Source organism: Bubalus bubalis, chromosome 9, assembly GCF_019923935.1.
Source record: "Bubalus bubalis isolate 160015118507 breed Murrah chromosome 9, NDDB_SH_1, whole genome shotgun sequence".
Classification (NCBI taxonomy): Eukaryota; Metazoa; Chordata; class Mammalia; order Artiodactyla; family Bovidae; genus Bubalus; species Bubalus bubalis.
Window position 1 is genome coordinate 53786578 of NC_059165.1, and position 18042 is coordinate 53804619.

The 18042-nt window shown below is 42.3% G+C and overlaps 1 protein-coding gene across 2 annotated transcripts in view; it reads left to right on the forward strand.

The window, feature by feature from the left end:
* Nucleotides 1–2832: 2832 nt before the first annotated feature.
* The window catches only part of LARS1 (leucyl-tRNA synthetase 1), a 68512-nt gene continuing 53302 nt past the window's right edge, over nucleotides 2833–18042 (forward strand). The window contains exons 1-2 of one of the 2 annotated variants that reach the window (XM_025292501.3): nucleotides 2833–2997; nucleotides 17454–17572. In XM_025292501.3, the coding sequence (XP_025148286.1) occupies nucleotides 2992–2997; nucleotides 17454–17572 (125 nt within the window). In that variant the 5' untranslated portion in view covers nucleotides 2833–2991. The remainder of the gene's footprint in view (nucleotides 2998–17453; nucleotides 17573–18042) is intronic. The other variant, XM_006069378.4, reaches the window with a different exon arrangement.

The following is an 18042-nucleotide window of genomic DNA, read 5'->3' on the forward strand; positions in this document are numbered from 1 at the left end:
AAGTACGGGAGTTTAAGCTTCAGCATCATTCCCTCCAAAGAAATCCCAGGGCTGATTTCTTTCAGAATGGACTGGTTGGATCTCCTTGCAGTCCAAGGGACTCTCAAGAGTCTTCTCCATCACCACAGTTCAAAAGCATCAATTCTTTGGCGCTCAGCCTTCTTCACAGTCCAACTCTCACATCCATACATGACCACAGGAAAAACCATAGCCTTGACTAGACGGACCCTTTGTTGGCAAAGTAATGTCTCTGCTTTTGAATATGCTATCTAGGTTGGTCATAACTTTCCTTCCAAGGAGTAAGCGTCTTTTAATTTCATGGCTGCAGTCACCATCTGCAGTGATTTTGGAGCCCAGAAAAATAAAGGCTGACACTGTTTCCACTGTTTCCCCATCTATTTCCCATGAAGTGATAGGACCAGATGCCATGATCTTTGTTTTCTGAATGTTGAGCTTTAAGCCAACTTTTTCACTCTCCACTTTCACCTTCATCAAAAGGCTTTTGAGTTCCTCTTCACTTTCTGCCATAAGGGTGGTGTCATCTGCATATCTGAGGTGATTGATATTTCTCCCGGCAATCTTGATTCCAGCTTGTGTTTCTTCCAGTCCAGCATTTCTCATGATGTACTCTGCATAGAAGTTAAATAAGCAGGGTGACAATATACAGCCTTGACGTACTCCTTTTCCTATTTGGAACCAGTCTGTTGTTCCATGTCCAGTTCTAACTGTTGCTTCCTGACCTGCGTACAGATTTCTCAAGAGGCAGGTCAGGTGGTCTGGTATTCCCATCTCTTTCAGAATTGTCCACAGTTTATTGTGATCCACACAGTCAAAGGCTTTGGCATAGTCAATAAAGCAGAAATAGATGTTTTTCTGGAACTCTCTTGCTTTTTCCATGATCCAGCGGATGTTGGCAATTTGATCTCTGGTTCCTTTGCCTTTTCTAAAACCAGCTTGAACATCTGGAAGTTCACGGTTCACGTATTGCTGAAGCCTGGCTTGGAGAATTTTGAGCATTACTTTACTAGCGTGTGAGATGAGTGCAATTGTGTGGTAGTTTGAGCATTCTCTGGCACTTCCTTTCTTTGGGATTGGAATGAAAAGTGACCTTTTCCAGTCCTGTGGCCACTGCTGAGTTTTCCAAATTTGCTGGCATATTGAGTGCAGCACTTTCACAGCATCATCTTTCAGGATTTGGAATAGCTCAACTGGAATTCCATCACCTCTACTAGCTTTGTTTGTAGTGATGCTTTCTAACACCCACTTGACTTCACATTTCACGATGTCTGGCTCTAGATGAGTGATCACACTATCGTGATCATCTGGGTCGTGAAGATCTTTTTTGTACAATTCTTCTCTGTATTCTTGCCACCTCTTCTTAATATCTTCTGCTTCTGTTAGGTCCATACCATTTCTGTCCTTTATCTAGCCCATCTTTGCATGAAATATTCCCTTGGTATCTCTGATTTTCTTGAAGAGATCTCTAGTCTTTCCCATTCTGTTGTTTTCCTCTATTTCTTTGCATTGATCGCTGAGGAAGGCTTTCTTATCTCTTCTTGCTATTCTTTGGAACTCTGCATTCAGATGGTTATATCTTTTCTTTTCTCCTGTGCTTTTCGCTTCTCTGCGTCTCACGGCTATGTGGAAGGCCTTCCCAGACAGCCATTTTGCTCTTTTGCATTTCTTTTCCATGGGGATGGTCTTGATCCCTGTCTCCTGTACAATGTCACGAACCTCAGTCCATAGTTCATCAGGCACTGTATCAGATTTAGGCCCTTAAATCTATTTCTCACTTCCACTGTATAATCATAAGGGATTTGATTTAGGTCATACCTGAATGGTGTAGTGGTTTTCCCTACTTTCCTCAATTTCAGTCTGAATTTGGTAATAAGGTGTTCATGATCTGAGCCACAGTCAGCTCCTGGTTTGTTTTTGCTGACTGTATAGAGCTTCTCCATCTTTGGCTGCAAAGAATATAATCAATCTGATTTCTTTAGGAAGACACATTTCTGGCCTGGGCACACCTCTCTACCCCTCCCAAGTGCTCTGTACAATAGATGCTTAATGACTGTTTACTGAATTAACAAAGGAAAGCATGTGAGAGTAACTAATCTGACAACCAGAAAGTACAAGCCTTGGATCTGGTTTTTTTCAATAGATCTTTCTTTGATGATGGAAATTTTCTGTATCTGCAACTGTCCAGATATGATAACAACTGGCCACATGACTTTCCAGCACAAGAAAAGTGGCTAGTGCAATTGAAGAACTAAATGGCCACATGTGTCTAGTGTAGACAGCTCCATCTTGGTTGGTGACACAGATGAAACAATCTCAATCAGGCACTGGGACTAGGAGAAGGTTTCCAGCCTCTCCTTTAATAAATTGGAGGTTGTTAAAAAATGCCTTTAAAATGTTTAAATTCTGGACTTTTGAATGCCACCACCGACAGTCATAAATATCTGTGCACAATGGCAAGTCATAATTAGCACTTGAGTTACTGAAGACGAATACACTTTGCTTCCTGGCATCCTGACAAGACACCCAACCCAGCTATGTAGGTTGAAAAGGTTGAAGGTCAGGGAACCCTACGTGAGTCATAGAGCGCTCGCGGAAGTCAGTGGCCCGAAGTGCATCATGGGCTTTGTAGTTAGGGCTTTGTAGGGCAACATGTTCAGGACGTCACTACCGGCGGCCCTTTGAGTGGTTTATCGATTAGACTTCCGGTAATCTATTGTTCTCTGGGAAATGTAGTCAGTATATGCCTGCAGGACGTGGGTTTTAGGGGTCTGAGAACTACAATTCCCAGAAGGCCACGATATACCCCCGGAGGTAGTTATTGCGCCAGAGATTACCTCAGCAGGCGTGCAGTGTGTGCTTTAGTGTCGTGTTAGGCCTGGCAGTCCCGAGAGGGAGGGGAAAGATAGTAACCACTCCTTTGGGGGGATCACCGAGGTCAGTGTGGTGGGTTTGCAGAGTCTGCTGGGCGGCGCCATGGCGGTGAGTTTTGGCGGGAAGAAAGTTCGCTTGGCTGGGGCTTGGAACCCGTCTGTCTGCTCTTTCCAGAGTTGGTGCTCCATGTGGTAGCCACTGTCCTGAAAGGAAAAATCATTTTCTAAAGAAAAGGCGGGGAGGGGGAGGGGCGGAGGGGGGGGGGGCTTGCCTCTCAAGTTTAAGGCTTGGCTGTTGTGGGGACTTGCCTTTTCGTGCTAGCTGATGAGCCAGGCCCTGGTATCTTTAACTTTACAGATTACTTCATGTCACGTGTGTTATTTCACCAAAGTTTCTAAAAGCTGATTTGTAGAAAGAGTATGTAACATTGATTCCTCCTTCCAACACAAGTTGTTGAGCGCCCTCTTTGTAAAATAGACAAAATTTTTCTGTATTCATGGTGTTTACGTGTGTGCGCGCTACATTTTAAAGTATGCCATAAAATATGTCAGGTGCCGGTAAGTGCTGTAAACAAGAACAGATCAGGAAGGAGGATTAAGAGTGTCTTTGCCAAGGTGCTGCTGCTGCTGCTAAGTCGCTTCAGTCGTGTCCGACTCTTCGCGACCCCATGGACTGCAGCCCACCAGGCTCCCCCTTCCACGGGATTTTCCAGGCAAGAGTACTGGAGTGGGGTGCCATCCTCTTCTCCGTTTGCCAGGGTGACAATGTGGCAAAAGGGAGGTAGGAGAGCAAGCCATGCAGTTATATGAAGGAAAAGATTTCCGAACAGAGTCAACCGTGTGAGTGAAAAGCAAGGAGAATTATATGTTTCAAAGGTGGGGGAGTGGTCTTCCAGGGGAGATGGTGATGAAGCTGATGGTGTTTGTGTGCTGGTGGTGGTGGTGGTGGTTGACCAATGATTGGATGTAGTTCATGTAAAGCCTTGTAGGTCCTGACTGAATGAATGGGAACTTAGCGTTGCCAGGCAGAGGGGAGTTTGGGATCCATATTCACACTGCTGTATTTAAAATGGATAACCAGCAAGGTCCTACTGTACAGCATAGGCAACTCTGCTCAGTGTTACCTGGCAGTCTGGATGGGAGTGGAATTTGGGGGAGAATCAGATCAGATCAGATCAGTCGCTCAGTCGTGTCCGACACCTTGCGACCCCATGAATCGCAGCACGCCAGGCCTCCCTGTCCATCACCAACTCCCGGAGTTCACTCAGACTCACGTCCATCGAGTCAGTGATGCCATCCAGCCGTCTCATCCTCTGTCGTCCCCTTCTCCTCCTGCCCCCAATCCCTCCCAGGATCAGAGTCTTTTCCAGTGAGTCAGCTCTTCTCATGAGGTGGCCAAAGTACTGGAGTTTCAGCTTGAACATCATTCCTTCCAAAGAAATCCCAGGGCTGATCTCCTTCAGAATGGACTGGTTGGATCTCCTTGCAGTCCAAGGGACTCTCTAGAGTCTTCTCCAACACCACAGTTCAAAAGCATCAATTCATTGGCGTTCAGCCTTCTTCACAGTCCAACTCTCACATCCATACATGACCACAGGAAAAACCATAGCCTTGACTAGACGGACCTTTGTTGGCAAAGTAATGTCTCTGCTTTTGAATATGCTATCTAGGTTGGTCATAACTTTCCTTCCAAGGAGTAAGCGTCTTTTAATTTCATGGCTGCAGTCACCATCTGCAGTGATTTTGGAGCCCCCAAAAATAAAGTCTGACACTGTTTCCACTGTTGCCCCATCTATTTCCCATGAAGTGATGGGACCGGATGCTGTGATCTTCGTTTTCTGAATGTTGAGCTTTAAGCCAACTTTTTCACTCTCCACTTTCACCTTCATCAAAAGGCTTTTGAGTTCCTCTTCACTTTCTGCCATAAGGGTGGTGTCATCTGCATATCTGAGGTGATTGATATTTCTCCCGGCAATCTTGATTCCAGCTTGTGTTTCTTCCAGTCCAGCGTTTCTCATGATGTACTCTGCATATAAGTTAAATAAACAGGGTGACAATATACAGCCTTGACGTACTCCTTTTCCTATTTGGAACCAGTCTGTTGTTCCATGTCCAGTTCTAACTGTTGCTTCCTGACCTGCATACAAATTTCTCAAGAGGCAAGTCAGGTGGTCTGGTATTCCCATCTCTTTCAGAATTTCCCCCAGTTTATTGTGATCCACATAGTCAAAGGCTTTGGCATAGTCAATAAAGCAGAAATAGATGTTTTTCTGGAACTCTCTTGCTTTTTCCATGATCCAGCGGATGTTGGCAATTTGATCTCTGGTTCCTTTGCCTTTTCTAAAACCAGCTTGAACATCAGGGAGTTCACAGTTCACATATTGCTGAAGCCTGGGTTGGAGAATTTTGAGCATTACTTTTCTAGCGTGTGAGATGAGTGCAATTGTGTGGTAGTTTGAGCATTCTTTGGCATTGCCTTTCTTTGGGATTGGAATGAAAAGTGACCTTTTCCAGTCCTGTGGCCACTGCTGAGTTTTCCAAATTTGCTGGCATATTGAGTGCAGCACTTTCACAGCATCATCTTTCAGGATTTGGAATAGCTCAACTGGAATTCTATTACCTCCACTAGCTTTGTTCGTAGCGATGCTTTCTAAGGCCCACTTGACTTCACATTCCAGGATGTCTGGCTCTAGGTCAGTGATCACACCATCGTGATTATCTGGGTCGTGAAGATCTTTTTTGTACAGTTCTTCTGTGTATTCTTGCCATCTCTTCTTAATATCTTCTGCTTCTGTTAGGTGCATACCATTTCTGTCCTTTATCTAGCCCATCTTTGCATGAAATGTGAATAGATAGATGTATATGTATGAGTCCCTTTGCTCTACAGTTGAAACTGTTACAACATTGTTAATTGACTGTATTCCAATAATAAATGAAAATCTTTTTTGCAAAGAATGAAAAGAAATGGAGTGGAGATGATGAGTATAGATCTCTTCTGAAGAATTTTGTAGAGACCAAAAAAATGGGGTAATAGATGAAGGTTAAAAGAGGTTTTCTTTTTTTTAAGGACAGGAGAAATTATATTGTGCTTGTATGCTTATGGAAATTGTCCTATAGAAAGGGAAAATGGATATAGAAGAGAGAAGTGATGTTCCTGTATAGAATAGAGGAAGTGAGATCAGATCTACTAAGAAGTAGAATTTTAATTCATTTGGTCCCATTCTGGAGCTCATTCTCTTAATCATTGTACTATCACAGTTGTAAACTAATGGGGAAATTTCTTTTGCAAGCTCACTCCTATAATGAAAGTTTTCTAACTCTGATAGAACCCTTATAATAGTAGAGTGTATAAGATAATAAACATGGAGTAGCATGAATGTAAAATTAGTTTTTACTTTATAATTGAATGTGTGAAGAGTAAGCAATATAATTTTCTTCATATCATAGAAGTATTTATTTTATAGAACTTTTGAAAGTTTTAATCCCTATTAGTTACATGGGGATGTGATGTAATAAAGATAATAGTCAACTTAAAATTATTTTTAAACTTTTCATTTGGAAAATTTAAATAGTGAACAAAGTAGAGATAATAATAGTATTATGTATTTCCATGTACCCATCACCCAACTTTAGTAATTGACAGTTTAGGGCCAGTCTTGTTTCTGTTTTATCTTCCCCAGAACCTCCACTTCCCTGTCTTAAGATTCATTTTAAGCAAATTTAAGGCAGTGTATGATTTCATCCATATATATTTTAGTAAGTTTTTAAAAATATAATGAAAAATTCTCTTAAGAGATAACGACAATGCCATTTTGACATGCAGCAAGAAGTACATGATGTCCAGTTGTCTCTCTGTGATAATGGTTGGCATTATTGGGCATTTACCATAGGTCTGGTACTATGCTAGGACTTCCCTGGCGGCTCAGACGGTAAAGTGTCTGCCTACAAAGTGGGAGACCCGGGTTCGATCCCTGGGTCAGGAAGATCCTCTGGAGAAGGAAATGGCAACCCACTCTAGTACTCTTGCCTGGAAACTCCCATGGATGGAGGAGCATGGTACGCTACAGTCCATGGGGTTGCCAATAGTCGGACATGACTGAGCGAATTCACTCTCCACTCTGGTACTATGCTGGGCTTCCTAATTTGCACTAGTGGTGAAGAACCCATCTGCCAATGCAGGTAGATGTAGAGAGACGTGGGTTCGATCCCTGGGTTCCAAAGATCCTCTGGAGGAGGGCACAGAAACCCATTCCAGTATTCTTGCCAGGATAATCCCATGGACAGAGGAGCCTGGCAGGCTGTAGAGTCCATAGGGTCACACAGAGTCTGACACACTGAAGCTACTTAGTGTGCACGCACACTGGTACTATACTAAGTCCTTCATGTGTATTATATCTTTTAATCCTCACAGTAATAGTAGAAGGTAGATATAATTATTACCTATTAACCTCATTTTATAGATAGAGAAATGGAGGCTTAAAGAGGTTAAGGATCTTGTTTAGGTTCTATAACCAGTGGCGCTAGGATATGGCCAGAGTACTAAGAGAAAGTGGAAATAAAAGTGAGAAGATGAGAGTTTTTCTCCAGTCTGACCATTTGCTGGCATGATGATCTCTGAGCTTCAGATTCATCATCTTTGAAATAGTAATCCCTGATCTGCCCATTTCTTAGGGTGATTGTTTTGTGTGTGTGTGTGTGTGTGTGTAATAAAGTTTTATTAAAGTATAAAGGAGACAGAGAAAGCTTCTGACATAAGCATCAGAAGGGGGCAGAAAGAGTACCCCCCTGCTAGTCTTCAGCTGGATGTTATATAGTCACTACTGCTGCTAAGTCACTTCAGTCGTGTCCGACTCTGTGCGACCCCATAGACAGTAGCCCACCAAGCTCCCCCATCCCTGGGATTCTCCAAGCAAGAACACTGGAGTGGGTTGCCATTTCCTTCTCCTTAGGGTGATTGTTGCCCATCTCTTAGGGTTGTGGTTAAAATCAAGGAAGTTAGGGTTCAGGTCAGGTCAGGTCAGTTCAGTCGCTCAGTCGTGTCTGACTCTTTGCGACCCCATGAATCTCAGCACACCAGGCCTCCCTGTCCCTCTCCAACTCCCGGAGTTTACCCAAACTCATGTCCATAGAGTCGGTGGTGCCATCCAGCCATCTCATGCTCTGTCGTCCCCTTCTCCTCCTGCCCCCAATCCCTCCCAGCATCAGGGTCTTTTCCAATGAGTCAACTCTTCACATGAGGTGGCCAAAGTATTGGAGTTTCAGCTTCAGCATCAGACCTTCCAATGTGCATAAACATTTTAAAAATTGTACAATGCTATACATATATGAATGGAGAAGGCAATGGCACCCCACTCCAGTACTCTTGCCTGGAAAATCCCATGGGTGGAGGGGCCTGGTGGGCTGCAATCCATGGGGTTGCGAAGAATCGGACACGACTGAGTGACTTCACTTTCACTTTTCCCTTTCATGCATTGGAGAAGGAAATGGCAACCCACTCCAGTGTTCTTTCCTGGAGAATCCCAGGGACGGGGGAGCCTGGTGAGCTGCCGTCTATGGGGTCTCACAGAGTTGGACACGAGTGAAGCGACTTAGCAGCATACATATATGACAAAGTTTATTATATAAAGTATATTATACATATATGACAAAGTAAAGTGGTTCTTTACTGGGGGTGACTTTGTCCCGCAGAGAACAGTTGGTCTGGAGACTAGAACAGGACAGTTAGAGTTATGCTACTGGCAGCTAGTGAGTAGAAGCTAAGGGTGTTCCTAAATATCTGGTAGTGCACATGCCAGTCCCTGAAAACAGAATTATTTGGCCCCAAATGTCAATAGAGCTGAAGTTTAGGAACTTTGCTCTCATTAAATAGCCAATTGTTGGAAATTCCCTGATGGTCCAATGTTTAGGACTCTGTGCTTTCAGTGCAGGGGACAAGAGTTCGATCCCTGGTTAGGGAACTAAAATCCCACAGGCTGCGCAGCATGGCCAAAAAAACCCCAAACAAAACCAAAAAACTCCTGGTTGTTTAGTTGAGTAACCAATAAAGAAACTAAGACTCAGCTTGATCAAGTGACTTGCTCAAAGTAATACAGCAAGTTGGTGATGGGGCCAATATCAGATTTCATTACAATTGACCTTGGAGGTTTTGAGAAACAAGGTTTTCTGAAAAACAGAGACCTCAAAGAAGAGCTTTCCTGCATTTAGCATCCTCAGTACAGTGAAAAGAAACAGTACTAAGCAATTTGTGAAGACTGTTGCTTTCATGTCCTTCTTTAAAATGGGTGACATGGTCATTTTTAGGCAAAAAATATTTGTCATGTGACTTCTGTGTCTGTTAGCATTGTATGTGGTGCGGAGGTGAGCATAAAAGTTCTATAAGATGCTGTCTGCCAGAAGTTCACAACCCAGTTGGGTAAATGTCAGGAATTATTCGGTTGCATGCAGTGGAAGCCAACTCAAGTTGATTTAAGGAGAGAGGAATTTAGTAATGATATACTGGGATTTCATATGACCCATAACCCTAGCATAGGAAGTACAACTAGGCTTCATGAGGTGTTAGATACTTTTCCTTTGTGAACCTCTTCATGGAAAAGAAATGCAAAAAAGCAAAATGGCTGTCTGGGGAGGCCTTACAAATAGCTGTGAAAAGAAGAGAAGCGAAAAGCAAAGGAGAAAAGGAAGGATATAAACATCTGAATGCAGAGTTCCAAAGAATAGCAAGAAGAGATAAGAAAGCCTTCCTCAGCGATCAATGCAAAGAAATAGAGGAAAACAACAGAATGGGAAAGACTAGAGATCTCTTCAAGAAAATCAGAGCTACCAAAGGAACATTTCATGCAAAGATGGGCTCAATAAAGGACAGAAATGGTATGCACCTAACAGAAGCAGAAGATATTAAGAAGAGATGGCAAGAATACACAGAAGAACTGTACAAAAAAGATCTTCACGACCCAGATAATCACGATGGTGTGATCACTGACCTAGAGCCAGACATCCTGGAATGTGAAGTCAAGTGGGCCTTAGAAAGCATCGCTACGAACAAAGCTAGTGGAGGTGATAGAATTCCAGTTGAGCTATTCCAAATCCTGAAAGATGATGCTGTGAAAGTGCTGCACTCAATATGCCAGCAAATTTGGAAAACTCAGCAGTGGCCACAGGACTGGAAAAGGTCAGTTTTCATTCCAATCCCAAAGAAAGGCAATGCCAAAGAATGCTCAAACAACCACACAATTGCACTCATCTCACACGCTAGGAAAGTAATGCTCAAAATTCTCCAAGCCAGGCTTCAGCAGTATGTGAACCGTGAACTTCCTAATGTTCAAGCTGGTTTTAGAAAAGTCAGAGGAACCAGAGATCAAATTGCCAACATCCGCTGGATCATGGAAAAAGCAAGAGAGTTCCAGAAAAACATCTCTTTCTGCTTTATTGACTATGCCAAAGCCTTTGACTATGTGGATCACAATAAACTGGGGGAAATTCTGAAAGAGATGGGAATACCAGACCACCTGACTTGCCTCTTGAGAAATTTGTACGCAGGTCAGGAAGCAACAGTTAGAACTGGACATGGAACAACAGACTGGTTCCAAATAGGAAAAGGAGTACGTCAAGGCTGTATATTGTCACCCTGTTTATTTAACTTATATGCAGAGTACATCATGAGAAACGCTGGACTGGAAGAAACACAAGCTGGAATCAAGATTGCCGGGAGAAATATCAATCACCTCAGATATGCAGATGACACCACCCTTATGGCAGAAAGTGAAGAGGAACTCAAAAGCCTTTTGATGAAGGTGAAAGTGGAGAGTGAAAAAGTTGGCTTAAAGCTCAACATTCAGAAAACGAAGATCACAGCATCCGGTCCCATCACTTCATGGGAAATAGATGGGGCAACAGTGGAAACAGTGTCAGACTTTATTTTTGGGGGCTCCAAAATCACTGCAGATGGTGACTGCAGCCATGAAATTAAAAGACGCTTACTCCTTGGAAGGAAAGTTATGACCAACCTAGATAGCATATTCAAAAGCAGAGACATTACTTTGCCAACAAAGGTCCGTCTAGTCAAGGCTATGGTTTTTCCTGTGGTCATGTATGGATGTGAGAGTTGGACTGTGAAGAAGGCTGAGTGCTGAAGAATTAATGCTTTTGAACTGTGGTGTTGGAGAAGACTGTTGAGAGTCCCTTGGACTGCAAGGAGATCCAACCAGTCCATTCTGAAGGAGATCAGCCCTGGGATTTCTTTGGAAGGAATGATGTTCAAGCTGAAACTCCAGTACTTTGGCCATCTCATGCGAAGAGTTGACTCATTGGAAAAGACTCTGATCCTGGGAGGGATTGGGGGCAGGAGGAGAAGGGGACGACAGAGGATGAGACGGCTGGATGGCATCACTGACTCGATGGACGTGAGTCTGAGTGAACTCTGGGAGTTCGTGATGGACAGGGAGGCCTGGCATGCTGCGATTCATGGGGTCGCAACGGGTCGGATACGACTGATCGACTGATCTGATCTGACCCTTTGTAAAAAAAAAAAAAAAAAAAAAAATTAGAAATTATATTTGACAATTGTTTTGGTATAAAGACACATATGAATATTACATATTAAAGAGTTTTCCTCTATCCAAGAATTTATTTTTTCTCCTGATTTTAAAAGATACTAAAATATTTTGATGAGCCCCTAGAAGCATTATGGACCCTATGCCGTGTGCCTGTTCCATCTATAGGTTAAATGGCTGTTAGGGGTTTTACAGGCTGTTTTAAGGGCTGGGTGGAAGTGATTTACTTTCTTTTGCTCAAAACTGCTTTGGCAGAACCCAGAAGCATAGTTCCTATCTGAATTCTCCTGGAACCATATGCTTAACTGCCTCCGATGTTAGTCACTCAGTCGTGTCTGACTCTTTGTGATCCCACAGATGGTAGCCCACCAGACTCCTTTGTCCATGGGACTGTAGCCCACCAGGCTCCCCTGTCCATGGGATTCTCCAGGCAAGAATACTGGAGTGGGTTGCCATTTCCTTCTCCAGGGAATCATCCCAACCCAGGGATTGAACCTGGGTCTCCTGAATTGCAGGCAGATTCTTTACCATCTGTGCCACTAGGAAAGCCTCTGATGCACTACCCTAAATAAGACTAGGCTTCTGTTGCTGAAGAACAGGAAGGAATGGATATCGCATAGGCAAACTGCCATCTCTGCCATAGCTTTTTTTCAGATGGTGGTCCTTGTATGTTAGAATTGAAAATTGGTCAGCATGTGTAGGAATAGAGACTTATAGGTTACTTGTTAAAAAGAGGATTTTGCAGTAAGACGGGCAAAGGAGCTGAGGTCTAGATGAAGTCTTTTAGAAGTCCTTCAGAAAACAGTGAATCCATGGAGGCCCTTATTCTTTCTTGGAAAAGGAAATTTCCAACTGTGTTATACATACACACTTAATTTTATGGAAAGTCTTAGGAAGGAGTTCAGATTGTTTAGCATCTTGATTCAAATATGCAACCCAGGTCTTAGTCTCTGTTATTTTCTATGGCCACAGTATGCAAAAGGTGGCAGTGTGTTGCTCACTTCTCCTTTTATTTTATTGCATTTTATTTATTTTGTTGTTCCGGATCTTTGTTTTGGCATGTGGGATCTAGTTCCCTGACCAGGGATGGAGCACTGGCCGCCTACATTGGGAGTGCAGCATCTTAACCACTGGGCCACCAGAGAAGTTCTTCACTTCTTTCTCTCTCTTTTTTTCCTCACTTCTCTTTTTAAATCTTAAAATTTTCAATGGGTACTTGCGAGCCTGCTATAAGCTCATTACTTCATGGCAAATAGAGGGGGAAAAGGTGGAAGTAGTGACAGATTTCTTCTTCTTGGGCTCTAAAGTCACTGTGGATGGTGACTATAGCTATGAAATCAGAAGACGTTTGCTTCTTGGCAGGAAAGCTGTAACAAACCTGCTGCTAAGTTGCTTCAGTTGTGTCCGACTCTGTGCGACACCATAGACGGCAGCCCACCAGGCTCCCCTGTCCCTGGGATTCTCCAGGCAAGAACACTGGAGTGGGTTGCCATTTCCTTCTCCAGTGCATGAAAGTGAAAAGTGAAAGGGAAGTCAGTCACTCAGTCCTGTCCGACCCTCAGCGACCCCATGGACTGCAGCCTACCAGGCTCCTCCGTCCATGGGGTTGTCCAGGCAAGAGTACTGAAGTGGGTGCCATTGCCTTCTCCATACCTAGACGGTGTGTTGAAAAGCAGGGACATACTCTGCTGACAAAGGTCCATACAGTCAAGGCTGTGGTTTTCCCAGTGGTCATGTACAGTTGTAGAAGTGAAGTGAAGTGTTAGTCACTCAGTCGTGTCCGACTCTTTGCAACCCCATGGACTGTAGCCCACCAGACTCTTCTGTCCATGGAATTCTCCAGGCAAAAATACTGGAGTGGATTGCCATTCCCTTCTCCAGGGGATCTTTCCAACCCAGGGATTGAACCCCAGAGTCCTGCCCTACAGGCAGATTCTTTACCATCTGAGCCACATGGGAACCCCCACAGTTGTGAGAGCTGGACTGTGAAGAAGCTGGAACACCAAAGAATTGATGCCTTCGATCCATGGTGCTGGAGAAGACTCCTAAGAGCCCCTTGGACAGCAGGGAGATCAAACCAGTCAATCCTAAAGGAAATCAGTCCTGAATATTCATTGGAAGCACTGATGCTGAAGCTGAAACTTCAGTATTTTGGTCATCTGATACAAACGGTGACTCATTGGAAAAGTCCCTGATGCTGTGAAAGATTGAGGGCAGAAGAAGAGGGCATCAGAGGATGAGATGGCTGGATGGGCATGAACTTGGGCAAACTTCGGGAGATGGTAAGGGACAGGGAGACCTGGTGTGCTGTAGTCCATAGGGTTGTAAAGAGTCAGACCTGATGGGTGATTGAACAAACAAAATATAAGCTTAGATGTTGAGGATATAATGAGAAATGAGACACAGTCCCCACTGTGAATAAACTTACAGTCCTGAGGATGATAGATACTGATACTGTGTGATGAGTGCTATCATAGAGGTAATACTGATAGGTAGGGACATATTAAGAATAGTACTTGATCCACTCTTGGGGAATCAAAGTAGGTGATTAGCTGAGAACTGAAGGATGAGCTAGCTAGGCAAAAAAGATTGGTGGGATATGAGGGTGGAGAGAATAGCTTGAACAAAGGCCCAGAGGGGACGGAGGAAGCGTGACACATTTGGAAAAGTGCAGGTGGCTTGATAGGCATGGAGTGATGATGAGAGGGAAGAAGAAGGGGCCTGGCAAGGATGAGATAAGAAGGGCCTTAAGTGCCAGGGTTAAGAGCGTGGACTTTCTCCACAGAGCAGTAGAGAACCTCTGAAAAGGAATTGCATTGATCATATTTGTATTTTGATATAATTTCCATGCATGGCAGTTATGATCTGGTCAGGATTTATAGAAATAAAAAATTTACTTATTTTTATTTTCCTTTGGTTATTAGAGAAACTTACATCATGATGTTTCAAGTGTGGAATTGTTTCTTACTTCCGTTTTGCCTTTGTGGCAAGGTCCTTTTAATCCATCACTGTGCCTCCTCCTAGTAATTTGACATTTCATCTTTTCTGTTGCTTGTCCTCTCCTGTCTTAAACTTACTTTAAAAATAAAAAGGAATAATAAACCATCCTTTGATTTAAAATATAGAAAACTGAGGAAATTCCCTGATGGTCCAGTGGTTAGGACTCTGTGCTTTCAGTGCTGAGGGCTGGGGTTTCATCCCCGGTCAGGGAACTGAGATCCTATAGGCAGTGAAGCACAGCCAAATGAAAAAAAAGAAAAAAAAAAATATAAAGTTGAAAATAGTAAAACAGAGTTGACAAATTTATGGTAGATTTATACTGAATCTTACCTAATTTTAATACTTTTATTTTTATCATACAGTGCAGAAGGTATATTTAAGATAGTTATTGAAGAAATAGTAATACTTTTTTTTAAGTTGCACAGAAGTACTGTTTGCATCATTACTTCAAATTTATGTAACTATTTAAAAAAATAGCTGTCTAAAAATAGCAGCATATCTGTGATTCGAGTAGAAAGCATGTTTTGAGTTGTTGGGTGGAAGTACAGAGGGAGACGTGACATGACTTGGCAAGGTTACCTGCCTAGTAGGTTGTAGATGTAGAGCCCAGGTATTTTCGCATTTAAAAATGATGCAGAATCTGGAAACATTAGCATATAAGAAGGGGATTAAAATCTAATTTTGGTTCAGGTAATTTTGTATAAGAAAATAAAATTCTAGACACTAATGTTAAGTTTTCAAAACGAAAAGTATGGTATCCAGCTTTCACACTTGGCAGTTGCATGAGTGCTGTGTTCTTCAGCACACCTGCTTTTAGCAGCTAATTCTTTTTCACCGAGTCACAAACTGAGAGGGAAGTGATAGCCCTTCTTTTTCAGAGTTGGAGTGATCATGTGTATTTTTTCTGTTTATTTTCATCCAAGGGTGGCATAAGGAATGATGGGAATGTTGCCAGGTAAGATCCAATATGCTGAAGGCATGCTTGCCATTTTGTTTCTCTTTTTTTTTTTTAATATTTACTGATTTATTATAATGGATATGACTCAGAAACAACCAAATGGAAGAGAGTTGGAGGGCAAGGTGTGGGTGGGGACAGAGAATTCAAAGAGCTTCAATGTCCTCTTCAGGCGGCCACTCTCCCAATTCCTCCACACGTTCACCATCCAGGGAGATGAGTCTCCCCATTGAAGAGTTTTTATAGATCTTAATCTTCAGCACCATCTTCCGCTTCCCCTTCTTAAAGATCAGTAGCCTGAATTTCTAACCCTCTAACTACTTGATCTTTTTGATGATCAGCCCCATCCTAAGGCTATCTTAGGGTCTCAGTCACCCCATTAGCACAAACTCAGGTTGTTCAAAAGCGACTCGTTAGGAATAGCAAAAGATACGCCCATCACTCAGGAAATTCCGAGGGTTTAGGAGCTCTGGCCAGGAACACAGGACAAAGACCAAATGTATTTCTTAATATGCCACACTTTTTATCCTCTGTCTAGTAATCATTTTTGGTTTGAAGGCTATATTTCCTAATATCAATATAGTTACATCAGCTTTCAGTTAATTCAGTTCAGTTCAGTTGATCAGTCATGTCCGACTCTTTGCGACCCCATGAATCGCTGCATGTCAGGCCTCCCTGTCCATTACCAACTCCCAGAGTTCACTCAGACTCAAGATCATCGAGTCATTGATGCCATCCAGCCATCTCATCCTCTGTCGTCCCCTTCTCCTCCTGCCCCCAATCCCTACCAGCATCACAGTCTTTTCCAATGAGTCAGCTCTTCTCATGAGGTGGCTAAAGTACTGGAGTTTCAGCTTTAGCATCATTTCTTCCAAAGAACACCCAGGACTGATCTCCTTTAGAATGGACTGGTTGGATCTCCTTGCAGTCCAAGGGACTCTCAGGAGTCTTCTCCAACACCACAGTTCAAAAGCATCAATTCTTCAGCGCTCAACTTTATTCACAGTCCAACTCTCACATCCATACATGACCACAGGAAAAACCATAGCCTTGACTAGACGAACCTTTGTTGGCAAAGTAATGTCTCTGCTTTTGAATATGCTATCTAGGTTGGTCATAACTTTCCTTCCAAGGAGTAAGCGTCTTTTAATTTCATGGCTGCAGTCACCATCTGTAGTGATTTTGGAGCCCCCAAAAATAAAGTCTGACACTGTTTCCACTGTTTCCCCATCTATTTCCCATGAAGTGATGGGACCAGATACCATGATCTTCGTCTTCTGAATGTTGAGCTTTAAGCCAACTTTTTCACTCTCCTCATTCACTTTCATCAAGAGCTTTTTAGTTCCTCTTCACTTTCTGCCATAAGGGTGGTGTTATCTGCATATCTGAGGTGATTGGTATTTCTCCCGGCAATCTTGATTCCACCTTGTGTTTCTTCCAGCCCAGCATTTCTCATTCAGTTAATTAGTATTAATTAATTAACCAGTTTTTAGTACTTGCCTAGCATATTTTCTTTTAATTAATAATATTGTATAATTTTTGTTTCATTTAAATTTCATATTAATAGTCTGCTCACCATTTTGGGGAGAAGTTCTTCATCAACTTTCTTGGAAAAAACAAAACAAAACATGTAGATGACTAATCCTCCTGCAGCCTGTATCCATTGGGCCTCACCGTCCTCCTTTGGTGGCAATAATTGTAGCTGAGCAAGTAGGCACTGTTCTATCCTATGCTTTTTTCAGGTATTCACCTATTTTAACTAAATAGGAATATTTGAAATCAGTGTTTTATTTATTGTAGTATCTAATTAAAAAGAATTTCAAAGCTTTTTAATGTATTTAAGTAAGTCTTTAATCATCCCTTTGAATTTGAAGTGGATAACCCTATCAGGTCATGATAACCCTAATTTTTAATCTTAACTCATTTAAATTTCAAGATAACCATGGAAAGATTATCAGTAAATGGCTCACTTCTGTGTGAACCCAGATCTTTTTTAGCTTTTTTTTAAACAAGTCTACTGAAATATAGAGTGGATTATTCTGTATCTGTTGTGTCTAACAGGAAAGAAAAGGAACAGCCAAAGTGGACTTCTTGAAGAAGATTGAGAAAGAAGTCCAACAAAAATGGGATGCCAAGAAGGTGTTTGAGGTCAATGCATGTAATTTAGAGAAACAGACCAGGTGAGCAATCATTTGTGAGGTTCTCCATGTTATACTTCCATAACCATTGGCTCAGAAACGGCTGTGTGGCAGGAATAAAGCAGATTGTATTTATAATGTCTGAAACAGGCTGAAGGAGGTGACTTCCACTTTCCCTATTTCAAATTAGCATCCTCTTTCCTGTGGAATTCTTAAAGGATTTTTTCCTATGTAAAGGTTTTTTAAAAAACTATTATTTCTCATAGTTAGACAAAGGAGAGTGTTTTTAAGTTTTGTCTTTGTTGACTGATAAAAGGATGTCGTTCTGTTACAGAGATTCATATTATAGTGATAATTATCTCCAAAGGCACAGAATATAAATTTTGAAGGGTTTCTGTAATCTTATTTTATAAATGTATATTGCCTTGATGTTAAGAATTGATAGTAACATAATTAAATGATATTGAGGAAAAAACCAAAAGTAACTGCTGCTGCACAGTACCATGGTAAAT